Source organism: Condylura cristata, unplaced genomic scaffold (assembly GCF_000260355.1).
Source record: "Condylura cristata isolate star-nosed mole 26May11 unplaced genomic scaffold, ConCri1.0 scaffold00032, whole genome shotgun sequence".
Classification (NCBI taxonomy): Eukaryota; Metazoa; Chordata; class Mammalia; order Eulipotyphla; family Talpidae; genus Condylura; species Condylura cristata.
Genome location: NW_004567133.1, coordinates 6,152,836 through 6,166,025, shown reverse-complemented (window position 1 = coordinate 6,166,025; position 13,190 = coordinate 6,152,836). Strand labels below are relative to the sequence as shown.

Genomic DNA, 13,190 nt, shown 5'->3' with positions numbered 1-13,190 from the left:
CCCCCACCCCAATCACACTCGGATCTACGCCTTTTCCCCGGGCCCCTTCCGTCAGAACCCGACCCCCTCCTAGCTCGATCGGGCCCGGGGCTCTGTGCCCGCCCGCCCGGAAGGCCAGGCCGCTGACCGGTCCAGGAGCTGGAGGTCGGGTCTTTCTCGCGGTTCTTCATAAAAGCTGATGCCCGGATGCGTGGCAAGGGCCCGCCACAGAAACTCCTGCGTGTAAGGCTCCAGAGGCAGGGGGAAGGGCGGCACTCGAGTCTCCAGGCGGCTCCACAGCGCGGGCAGACACAGGCCATCCAGGCCCTCCAGGGCCACCTCGTCCAACAACGACTCCAGCGCGTCCATTGCTGGATCAAGCGGCACCGTCCGGGCGCCTGCGCACCAGGCCGCCGAGGACCCCGGCCCAACGCGCCTGCGCAGTAATGAATAGCCAAGGAGGCGGGTCCGACGGGGCCGTGGGAGGAGGAGTTTCAGCTGGCCGAGGTGACGCCCGTCCCCTCGGGGGCGGGCTCAATCCGGCGCTCCGCCGCCATTGGTCCGGAAGCCTGCAGTAACCAGGGGAACTGCAAACAGTGCCAGGCCGCTTCCGGTTCGAGCACCCGGAACCGCCGCCTCTAGGGATGGACGGTGAGTGTCCGTGGGCCCCTTCGGGAGACCGGGCAGTTATTCTCTCATCCCTCCTGAGACCTCCACTGGGCGGAAACCTAGCTGCAGACCCCTGGACCACCACTGCCCGACCCAAGGTGGTCCCCGGGTTGAGGAAAGGGAGCCCTCACGGTCCGGCAACGGGGAGCAGTGGTTGGGGGGAGTGGTCAGTGATTTGGCCACTGTGCAGAGTTGGGTCGTGCAGGAAACCGGGGGACGCAGTACAAGGGTTTGGGGTGAGAAGGGAGAAATGGAAGTTTGAGGAGGAGCTTGCGTGTTCCGGGATACGGAATTTGTGGGATCTGAAGGTTGGTGTGAGAATAAGCCACTGGCAAAAGGGAGTTCGTAAAGGGTGGTGGGGGTGGGGGGAACTACCCTTTTCGGGCAGTATTATTATTCTATTTTACAAATGAGTAAACTGATACTAAGAGAAGTTAACTTTCCTAAAGTCAAAGAGCCAGCTACTAGCAGAGTGAACGAGGAACACAGACACTGTTTCTGGAGTTGAAGTGCGGAGTTTGACATTTGGAAGGGTTAGTTAAACGCCCCTCATTGTATAGCTTGCAAATAAATACATTTATGTGTGGACTGTGATTGAAAACCAGTTCCCCTTCTGAAATAGAAACTTCTCACTCAACTCTGATTAGTTTTTTTTCATGAGGCTCTTCACAAAATACTTTGAAGGCCAGGTATAGGCCCGTAGTCACCATTTAGGGATCCCTAGAGAACAGAGTTGATAATTGAAAGCAATCTAAAATAGGTTACTTTTTTTCCTTCTCATTTTGTAAATGGGAAAATTAATGTCCAGAGAGACTGGTAGGAGCTCCATTCTAGAATGTAGGACATTTTCCTTATTTCACCGCTGTCCCTTGCTTCCGGGGAATTCATTCCTTTGTGAAATCCACTTAAATGTGGGATGGAAAAAAATTTTTTAAATGAACAAACAGTCGGTCATGTGCTTAAAAGACGCCTGCCCGTTGGACTTCAGAGGTACTATAAAATGACACTTGCCAGCTTGTCCTATGATAAGGTCAGTGTACTATTAGGACTAGACAACAGTTCTGAAACCTTTCGGTCTCTAAACCTTTTAGTTTCTTACCTTAAGAGAACTTTGTTCATGTATGTTATCTCAATGATCTTACCATAGCAGAAATTAAAGCTGAGAAAATTTAAAAACATCCATTTACCAATTTATGTGAGGATGGTAACCTATGACTTCTGAGCACAATAATATTTTAAATGAAAAACAGCTTCGTGTCTTCCACACAGAAAGTCAGTAGAAGAGTGGCATTGTGTCACATTACATCAAATCTTTTTATTGTCCAGTTCAGTAAATGATAGGTAATTTCTTATTCTGCTTCAGCGATCAAGTTATTGTGTTGTTATTTTAACTAATGTATATGAGGAAAATATGGCCTCACATGGATATATAATTGGAATGGGGCATATTTTATTAATAGGCTTTCCAGATAACTGTAGACATTTTTCTTCGATAGGATGCCAGTTCTTAAAGATTAGTTACAGTGTGGCATACGAAATCATATTGAATTTTGTATTTTTGTACTTTAAAATCCATTTTTCTATTTTGATTGTGTATTGGATTATTTTTTAAAGATTTATTTGGTCATAGAAGAATTGGGGTATAGGCCAGAGGTGCAAGTGGTAAGAAGATTCACCAGAGATAGAGTGGGGAGCAGAGCAAGCAGATCTACTGAAATAAACTGCTTAGGGGAGCAGCAGGAAAGTCAGAAGAGGTCTGCTGCACTATATGTAGGTTAGCTCCCTGGCAAGAGATCTAATTCAGGCCACAGCAGTGATAAGAGTTGAGACTTAACCCCCACTCTACCAGGGTGGCCCCAATTGTGTATTTTATTATCCCATTTTACAAATGAGTAAACTGAGACTGTTGGTCACTTGAAAATGTTGGTTCATTGAGTTATGCAAATCTTCCAAATACGGACCTTTGAAATGTTATTTACACTATATTTTTAAAAATCATATTGGCTAATGTGACTACCTACCTCCTTTTTTAAAGAAAGTGTTTGAGCATTGAGAAACTATTAAATTCAAGGCAGTGGAAACAATTTTTCTAATTGCTTTCATTGGAAAGTTTCAACTTTACCATTGGCAGCAAATACTATCATTTGTTTCCCTGAGGGTTTGTTTCTTTTGGGAAAAAAAAAAAAAGTCTGCCAAATACAAGAGATGGTCTGTTACTTAGTCCAGTAAAAATGGCATTCTGTATAGTAAACCGGTTAGTTCAGTTTGCAACTCATACAATCACACAAATGTATTCTGGGATCCAGCATTGTTCTTAGAGGAAAGCAATGGCTTGTGGAAGGGTTTTGTGCGTATTCCCTATATTCATAAATGTTAAAAAGACGTGCACTCATAGGTTGAAAGTTAGTAAAATTTATTTTTGTTCCATTAGGACATTCTTAAGTGAAATTTACTTTTTTGTTTGCTTTATTGTGATTACAAAGCAATAAAGAACACAGTGACAAGTACAGCTTGCTGCCACGGCCACAGTCAATCAGGTCACAATCACTTTTTACCACACTCTGTTGCTTTTGCATCATTGGTGCAAATATCAACACAGTGAAAATGAGTTAGAATTATGATGAAAATTGTGTGGTCCTGTGGGCCCCTCCTCCTAGGTCTGTGGAACACATTTTGAGAAACATTTCTAGACCATTTTCAAGCAACATGCTTCATCAACTTGTAATTGTTTTCATCTCAGCGCCCTAGAGCATTACGACACACAGTCCAGTGGAGGATCATGCATGTTCCTTCTCACACTGGTTAAAGAAAGGAAAAAATTGCTCTCTTTAAGAACATGTTTACCCTAAGAATAGATCTAGCACTTAAAGGATTCCTTACTCCATCACATTTTAAAAAAATATGTTATTTATATATGCATACAGAAATGGGGTCCAGGCCAAAGGTGCAAGGACAATGAGGTGCAAGGATTCATTGGGGAGCAGAACGGGCAGATTGACAAAGTACACTGCTGAGGAGAGCAGTGGGGAGACAGGAGAAGTCTTATGGGTCACCTCTGGGGCCGGGGATTGAACTCGCACTGAAGCGGCCATGCTTTGGCTTAGCTTCACAGTGCAGCGCTCCAACCTGCTGTGCCATGAGGGAGGGCCCCATCACATTATTTTTAATCCTTTTTTTTTTAAAGATTTATTTATTTATGCATACAGAATTGGGGTACAGGTCAGAGGTGCAGGGGTGGTAAGAGAATTCACCAGAGATAGAGTTGGGAGCAGAACAGGCAGATCGACGAAGTACACTGCTGAGGGGAGCAGCGGGCGGGTCAGGAGAGGTCTGCCGCGCCATGTGGATCACCTTCAGGCCTGAATTGAACTGGCATTGAAATGGCTGCGGCTGGCTTGCAGTGCTGTGTCCTAACCCATTGCGCCACCAGGGAGGACCCTCCATCACATTTTTAAATTTACACGCAATTTTATGGGCATGAATGATAGTTTAAAGTACACTTTGAAGAAGGTGATTCTAACTAGATACGGCGAGCCCCTCCTTTTAGAAAGATGTTTACTCTGTGAACTTACAAAAGCATAACTGCCTTCCGAATATCCCCCAACTGGGTTGTAGTTTGGTGTATTCTGCATGTCCACATGACTTAGCTTTTCATGATATTTTTCCTGGCCTTTTGGTCTTGACCTTGAGCAGGTCCTCTCTGGCTCTGTAAGGCAGCTTGGCAGAGTCACTGCTATGGGCTGGGGGCAGGACATATATCCCTGCACTTTAATCTCTGTGGTACACTCTCACCTCTCAGAGCTTCTGTCGTTCTATGAATAAGTCAGAAGCGATGATGAAGCTTACCTGGCTTTGTTTGGATATGCATTTTTGTGCACACAATGAGACTATGCATGGGCACTGAACACCAAATCTGGCATTTAAAAAAGTGCTCCCACGTGGTAGCTAGAGCTGTCATTTTTTGCAAATGGGCACACTCCATCCACACTGCTGATGGATGCAGAAGATGCAGAAGGGAAGCTGATGGCAATCTCTAGCAAATAATAACTTTTGTAATTAGCTCACTCTTTGTTTAAAAGAGAAGCCTATATTTGACATTTTTATTTTAATGAAGGTACATTGGCAATGTGAGAGTCTTCTGCCTATGAAAAGGTTCACCTTTCTGTGAAAGTCGAATTTCCCCCAGTGCTTTTAAAATATGAGATGATTAGAAAAAATAGCCAACTTAGTTTCTGAGGAACATAATAATTAGGCAAAAGTTCAGCACATCAGTATAATTAGAAAGGATTTAAAGCTGTTCATTTGCTTTTGCTACCCCCAGAGCAAATATTTAACACTTCCCGTTTATACTATTCATTTGCTTAGCAAACCTTCTCAAAGAATTAATAACACCAAGATGAAATTTAGCCACACTTATCTAAATAATCCCAAATTGCAAAACGAGTGACAGTTGAATTAGCAAGGTCATGCTGAACGGATGTTGTCCATGTGTCTGGTCTCTTCTGTCACATGCTTGTGCTGGACTCCTAGTGATGTGTCTGCTTCTCTTCCTACTTAAAATAAGCCAAGAAAAAAGCATTCAATAAAATAAAGCAAAACAAGGCCACGTTCAGCAGGCAAAATAAATGTACAGTCCATGCAGTGTCTGTGTCAGTTCTGTTTTCCTTCCCTCTTTGCACCATCCTTCCCTCTGGTTCATTTATTTTCTCTTGGTGTTCTCCATCACTCATCCCACCCCATGCTTTTACTTCCAGGAACTTGGCCATTGCCGCAGCTTTCCAGTGCTTCAGTGCACTGGAATCCAGGGATACAAGATGAGTAAGATTGAATCCAGGTGAAGGGAGTTTGTTCACGTATTCTTGAAACTTAACCTGCGCATTTTAAAATTTCTCCTTAAAATAGAGAGGCAGTGGATTTGAAAACGAGTTTTTCACATCCCAGGTTATGTATTAGAGCCCCTGGCTTTATTTGGCCCATGGTGTTTTGTTTTTTAACTCTGGAATAACTTGTCAAGATTGAAAAATTGGGAGGTTTCTCATAAATATCTGATTATGGTATTTTCTTTCAAAAATCAATAAAGTCTATTAACACCAAATCAGAATTCTGCATGGCACTGTTCCCTCACAGTCAGAGCTGAGTGGAAACTTTCCCTTCTACAGCACCTACCTGACTGGTTCCCCTCAGGGCATCTGTTCTGCCTGGGCCCTGAAGGCACTTGAATCTGCAGCCTTGCATAATATTAAATTGGACAATTTTGAAAAATCCCTGTGGATTCTGTGCCAAGCCGTGCTGTTTGTTTTTCCAGTTTTACTCTGGGGGAAAAGAAAAAAAGGAGGGGGGAATAAACTCTATACCCTTAAGAATTTCATAGTCTGATGAGAAAGCCGACCACAACAGATAACCACATTCCCACATTCTGAGGTGTCCCTGTAAGATAACATTTGTAAAGGTTTCCTCTTTCCCAAAGCATTCTGGCCCACTGCCTGCTTTTGTCAATAAAGTTTTATTGGAGCACAGCTCTACCTATTTGCATACAAATGCACACAAGCAATCTGTGTTCATGCTAGTAGTGGAGTTGACTGGTTGTGACAGGATCCTACAGCCCACCAAGACAGAAATATTTACTATCTGACCCTTCACAAGAAAAGTTTGCCACCTTTTGATATAAAGGATTCGTTTGAATCTTGAGATAGCTCAGTTTGGTGCTGTAATTGTGCCCATTTGACACCACCCAGCTAGTAGGTAGCAGCTCCAGCAATCAGTTGAGTCAGGACTGCACTGGAGATGTCATCAGACTTGACTCTACCCTGTCCCTGTCAGTGCCGGGCAAGTTCCCACACCTGAGGAATGAGTCTACTTTTTAGGCTAAAAATAGTAGAAGCATAAACACAGCTTAAAAAGCACCACCTTTGGGGCCCTCCCTGGTGGTGCAGCTGGTTAAAACACTCCACTAAGAAGCTTAAGCCACTTCCGCATGAGTTCCATCCCCGCCCCAGAGGTGACCACATGGCGTGGCAGACCTCTCCTGACCCACCTGCTGTACTTGGTTGATCTGCCTGTTCTGCTCCTCTGTCTCTGGTGAATTCTCTCACCCTCCACATCTCTGGCCTGTACCCCAGTTCTGTATGAATAAATAAATCTTAAAAAAAAAAAAAAAGCGCCACCTTTGGCTGCCTTCTCAGCCCCACCAGGATTTGGCCTTGTGATTCCACTTCTGTTTTCAAGTCAGGAATGGGAAGAGGATTTTTGAGGATCAATGTAGTTGCTTGGAGGGGGTATTGGAGCTATTTACAAAGCACTTTATGTGAGAATAATAGTCTGGCCTTGATGGCACTGGACTAACCTCCCCCCCACCAACCCCCGTGAGATTTTCTACAGCTGACCTTGTAGCTTTAAAGTTTTAATGTTAACAACCATGTAGCCTTAACAACTGCAGCCACACGTCAAGGATATAGCTGAGGAAACAGCACCCTGACCTGGGCTAGTTTGTGGGTTTCCAGCCTCATCTTTAGACGCCCATGCATTCATTCCCAGAGATTTTATATTGGATTGAATGAGGTCCATACATGTGTGTTCCCATATATCCAAAATAGCAATTTTCCAGAAAAGCCTGGACTTCTTAGTCTCTTCATATAGGGCAACCCAAATGTGAATTGGGTTGCCTGACTGGATCCTCACCTGTGTACTTGAAGGCATTTATAATAAGATTCAGCTGCAGGCACACACAAAAAAATTTTAATAATGAGTTTATTTATAAGAGAAAGGGAAATGAACAACTGAGGGAAAAAGAGAGAGAGAGAGAAGTTGGTCATGCAACCTGAATAGCATGCTGAAAACTGGCAAGAGTCAAGAGACCCTCAAAGCCCATATGTCTGGTTTGATATCCAACCTGGCTGCCCAACTCCATCCTCAGGCCCCAGCAATCCTCCCTTTGGTAGTGATGGGATTTGTAGTTCCGGTGTCTGGGGTGGGGGTGGAGGTGGAGCCCACAAAATCTGTATCTGTAGAGTTCACTCAGGACATCCTTTCCCACTAACAAAAGGAAACTTTACCCCACCGATTTGAAAGGCTTCCCACCATAGTCCTGGTCCTCCAGCCCTGGACAGTTGCCAGCTACCCCTTTGATCTTGGACTTGTTTTAGCTGTTTGGGCTGTCCTGGCTGATGGCCCAATCATCAAGTGCTCACCTCTTGCACTGAGACTTGACCTGACCCTGCAGGTGTCTGAGATTTCAACCCTTGCCTGAGCCACCTCAGGCAGCTAGCCACTTCCTGAGCACGACATAGTCCTCAACCCCCTGTGCTCAGTGCCACAGAGCCCTTCTTTCTACACTGTGCCCTGGGCAGGGCCTGGGCATGTGAATTAATTCGCCTAGCACAGTGGACTCCCAGAGCCCCTTGCCTCTCCTGCAAGGTGCCCTATCCAGCACTGCACTCCATGCCCTCACCCCCATCAAGGGCAGAGAGCCACTTTTGTTCCTTTGTATGCCCAGTGCTTGGCACAAGAACTGGCACAAGGCACAAGGAGGTACCCATTAGCATTTGCTAGGCTGACCTTAAAACCAGAAAGGAGTTGAACCGGTTAGCTCCTTAGTGAATTGCTGACTGGTCTCCATGAAGCAGCCAAGCTTCCAGAAACCTCGGCTGGCTCCTCTTTCTCTGTGGACACATGGTTCCTCTACATACTGTCCCTTGGAGTGGCTCGCCCCTGTCTAGGCAGCATGCCCTGTCCTAGCTACTTCTGCAACACTGCTTCTGCAGCCTCTTTTATTTTCCCTCTGCTTTTTAGCTAGCGCTTCTGCCTTTCCACCATTTCCTATCTCAGCAAAGTCACTGTCACTCCTGCCTCCTGCCTTGTTTTGGAGCCCATTGACTGCCCTTCCTGATAGAGGCCCTGCAGACAGCCTCTGATGTAAGCTGTCCTTTGGGGATAAGAAACCTGTGAGTGACTGCAGCACCTGGCAGGAAGTTGGGGGACCACAGATGTCTGGGTCGGGGACCACAGATGTCTGGGTCACACACCCCAGGCCTCTGCCCTTACTGTGACACCTCAACTCTAAGTGAACTTATGATGTACGATGTGTCTGTTTCCTGTTCAAAGTCCCAAGCTATTTAGATACTTGGATAAGCTTTATGGACTCACCTAAAGCTACAGAAGTTTAGAACTGGAGAGGACTTCGCACATGTAGCCCAGGATCCTGTTTTGGAGAGCCTGATGTGTTTCAGAGCCAGAAGGCACCACGCCACCTGGAAGGATCACTGTCCTCAGCTTCTGACAACAGCTGCCAGGCAGGAAAGTGGGCCCTGTGTTGCCAGAACTTTCCGTTTTTCAAAAGAATTCAGAACTCAGGATTTTGAAATGTGAAATCTCCTAAGTTTTAACTATTGACTAAAAAAAACATTTTTAACATTATAGAGACCAGATAAATATCGAGGGATGGATGCAGCCAGAGTGTGATTTTGGACACAGTCTGAGCACTGACATGTGTCAGGTGCAGAGGCTGAAGCATGGGGATTATGTGCCCACTGATGGCAGCCCAGCAGTGGAAGGCCAAGGCCTAGTTCACCACCACAAAGCCTCCTCCTGATGCAGCCCAATGGAAGATTCTGCTTCTGGGCTCCTTTGAGACGGCTTCTTTAGCCCATAGATGGGAACCAGAAAATAACAAGGCAGAGGGTTAGATTCCCCCCTCTCATCCTGGGTGGTCCCCTCCACCCCAGTCTTCCTATTCTGGAGGGGAGAGGCAGGCTTAGATCTCGTGGTTCGGACTGAGGGGTTCAAATCCCGATGACTCCTCTCCCCAGTCCTGCAACCTCAAAGAGCTTAGTTACTTCATCTGTTAGTGTCTAGGCTCCTGTGTTGTAAAATGATATTAATAATATGTCCTTCCCATAGGGCCACTGTGAGACCAAATGAATTCATGCATCTTAGCCCAGCACATCAGAGGAAGGATTGTTCTTTGTCCTGAGAACTCCAAGGGGTTGCATTACACCTTTTCCGTGTTTCCCCAGGCAATTTGGCAGATTATGGTGGAGGGGGGTGATACAAATACTCAAAGACACTTTAATTTGGATGCAAATTAAATTTGCAAATTTGTGCAAATTTTCACAAATGCAATATCCTCACTTGTTTCCTATGGAGAAGTGTGATGAGAGGGTAAGGTTGAGGTACCATTGCAGTGGAATGGGTTTGAGAGATTGTGGGGTGTGGGGGAGGTAGGCCAAGGACATTTTAGCCTGGGAAGCAAGTTGTCACACAGACCACTGATTAGATTACAGAAGTGTGGCATTTACTTATCTTCACTATTTCAAAAGAAAAAAAAATCAATATTTTCCAATTATCTCCACTGGTGTATTCAACACACTTTGTCATATTTCATTTCTCCATTCGAGAAAGAACTGGGAAAAGGGTCAGGAAAATACAGTGTGAGATGATGAAGTCTTCACAGAGGTTCACACTCATGCTTCCTTCTACCTTCTAGCATCCATTCAGAAATGTGGTCAATCACTCATTCATCAACTCCAGAAGTATCTACTGATGCCTATTCCATTCCAGGCACTGTTTCAAATGTGAGAAATTCAGTGATAAAAAAAATACTGAGGTCTCCAAGAAACTGAACTTTATTGGGGGACTGGGTGGGGAGACAGACCACAAACACTTAAAGGAAAAAATCAGGGCCCTTCCTGCTGGAGCAGCAGGTTAAAATGCAGCACTATGAAACTGTCTGCAGCCACTGCAGCATGAGTTTGATCCCTGAACCTCTTCTGACCGACCCACCTGCTACTCCCCTCAGCAGTGTATTTCAGTCGATCTGCTTGTTCTGCTCCCCACTCTGTCTCTGGTGAATCCTCTCACCCCCTGAACCTCTGGGGGAGGTTCTTGTATGCAGGTTAAAATGGGTTGTGAGGATGCTAAAGGCAAGTCTACTTTGAGAAGGTTGGCTTTGATCTGTTTGATAAGAAGGAACCAGTTTGGGAAAGACCCAGGGGAAGAGGATGGAGACCCCAAGGCAGGAAGGAATCTAGGAGAAAGGCTGGCAGAGATGGTCACTATCAGCAAGGGGAGGAGGTGGAGTCTTTTGGGCCAGTCTCATAGGGCCTGGTCAGCTGGCAACGGTGGTCATGCTGGGGAGTCAAGCAGGTATGTGGTCTTATTTTTAGATGGCTGCAGTGGGGGAAACCCAGCGATCGTGGAGGTGGGAGACCTGGTAGGTGGCTCCAGGAAACCTCCAGGGCTCGCAGAGGAGGATGGAGAGGAAGGAACAGAGTCAGGGGGTGTCAGGGCCCCAGAGTTCCACAGAATTCCCTGAGATTGAGGCTCAGTCAGCCCTTTATTGGTAAGGGAACAATTGCCTCTAAGTACCTGCTGTGCTCTAGGTTCCGCTTCACAGACACCATCTTAACCTGAGTGAATGGGAGAAGTGAGATTTGGACTCGGGGTTCCTAAACAGGAGAACCAAACCTACTGTCAGGGGAGCAGAAATCTCGCACCTCAAACTATGTCTTTCTGGCAAGACATTTATTTCACAGGTGGGACTCTGGTGGCTGGGAGCAGTTTACCTCCGGTGAAAGGCATTCACTTGTGTAGAAGAGACACTGTCTCTTGAGGGCTTCTCTCTCAAGGTCCTGGGGAGTACCGCATCTTAACACTGGACAGTGGAGAAGGCAGGACTTCAATCTGTATAATGTCTTAGCTTTATTGGCCGTGACTTCCCTGGTAATACCCCTCACTGGCCTTCCCATCGCCACCTCAGCCTTCCATGTCTTAGCAACATGACTCAAGATGGCATCTTGAGGAAAACCCAGTTAATGGGTTTTACCTGGTCTCTCCCAAGTATCCAGAAGGTCTGCCTGTTATTATTAAACCTCCTTCAGCCATTTTCTCTTATCAGCCTGTCCGATGCTTGTTTGATTGTTTGCCCACCTTGAACCCAGAGGGGTACAAGATGACTTCCTCCGTGCCCCATGGTCCCCTCTCAGGCACAGCAGTGTGTCCCCAGGCTCTCATCTAGTTACGAAGCCAGCTGAAGAGTACATGGCTAAGCATTTCTAGACCAAGAAAATGCACCTAACGGTGTGTAGATTATAAATACCCATTTCTAGCTGCCAGCTGCTATTTGTGTTTGGGAAGGAAAAGAGGATCTTAGCATGGCTTGTTTACCTCAGGTAATTTGGCAGTAACCGGGCCCTGGGAATTTGGGTTACAAAGAAAATGCAAAGGATGAGTGGGCTTTCCAAAGACAGAATGTCACCTAAAGGCTCAGAACCTGCCTGGAGACGCACCTGGCCAGTTAGGTGGGGAGAGGATGTCCAGAGTTGGCGTTTACCTGGTCATGTTCTCTGGCTAATAGATTTCTGTGCTGAGATGGCCTTAAAGAGGCCCCTGCCCTGAAAATAAAGAGGGACCATGGCTTTAAGATAAATAATGGGAGGAATGGGAGATTGCCCCACCTTCTGTATAGTTACCTATTAGGTTGAAAACTAGAAGCCTCTCTCTTTGGGCCTTACAAAGCTTTAAGCAAAACATTGCATGTACTTGTCAACATTTACAAATTATAAGATTCACAGAAAACTGGGCTTCTCTGGAAAAATCAAAGGCAAACCAAATTGGCCCCGTCCAGCTAGAGCCAAATTACCATTCCCTTGTTAGGCTGGTGCCCCCCCACCCCGTTTAGGCTGGGCGGGGTGCCCTCGCCAGCCTTCCCCCTTGTTCCACTGCTGGTGTCTTCACAGGGGAGATAGTTAAAACCAGAGTCAACCTCCAGAAAGCAGGATTGGCGTTGAAAGGGCGTGAGAGTGGAAGTGGTCCTGACAGTGGGGTACTCCCAGTTCCTGGGCTTGGATGGGGTGCAAGCAGGCACTGGGTGTAGCAAAGGACCTGTCAGTACCTAGGCTGACTGGTTGCTAACCCAAGCTCTTCCTCTTCTTTGCTGTGTGACCTAGAGCAAGTAACTTTGCTTCTCTGAGCCATATGACTTTATTATCGAACCTGATTAGAAATCCCAAGAGCTATCACCCAGGAAAGAACTCACAGAAGTAGGTACCCACTAAGTACTAGGAAAACATGAATTCCGGGCAACTGTTTTGATTTTTTTCCTTTCTCATTTTGTCTAGCCATTTCATAAAAACTGCCTTCCAATAAATGAACATGTTCCCTATAGCCTATTGACTTCGCTAAAAAACTGTTGTTTCAATTTCCAGAAACTACATTTTGTCATCATTTCATTCTTATCTCTCATGCTTTACAGATTAATCTCTTAAAAGAAGGCAATTTATCATCCAAAAATACAGTGTTTTCCTTCTAGCTGCTTCAGAGTCTCGGGATTCACAGAAGGTTTTCCATCTCCCTTCGACAGACTGTTCTCCGGGGCCTATGTGTTGCTGATATATTTTATAAAAATTGGAATCAGTCTTTTGGACATTTAATATTTAGAGTTCAGTTTCTTGAATAAGAACTAGATCCAAATAAGTTATTCAAAAATAATATAAAAATAGGTTGAGAATCACTCTTGTGCTTGGGCCTTCTGGGTGGATTTTTTTTTT

General features: G+C 45.6%; 2 protein-coding genes across 3 annotated transcripts in view; one reads left to right on the top strand and one right to left on the bottom strand.

Moving 5' to 3' along the window:
* Positions 1 to 387, bottom strand: part of GTF3C1 (general transcription factor IIIC, polypeptide 1, alpha 220kDa) — a 49,721-nt gene extending 49,334 nt beyond the window's left edge. Inside the window, exon 1 of the mRNA XM_012731645.1 lies at positions 128 to 387. Within this exon, the coding sequence (XP_012587099.1) occupies positions 128 to 348 (221 nt within the window). The 5' untranslated portion in view covers positions 349 to 387. The remainder of the gene's footprint in view (positions 1 to 127) is intronic.
* Positions 388 to 615: 228 nt separating this feature from the next.
* Positions 616 to 13,190, top strand: part of KIAA0556 (KIAA0556 ortholog) — a 148,412-nt gene continuing 135,837 nt past the window's right edge. For both annotated transcript variants that reach the window (XM_012732019.1, XM_012732018.1), the window contains exon 1: positions 616 to 630. In XM_012732019.1, the coding sequence (XP_012587473.1) occupies positions 624 to 630 (7 nt within the window). In that variant the 5' untranslated portion in view covers positions 616 to 623. The remainder of the gene's footprint in view (positions 631 to 13,190) is intronic.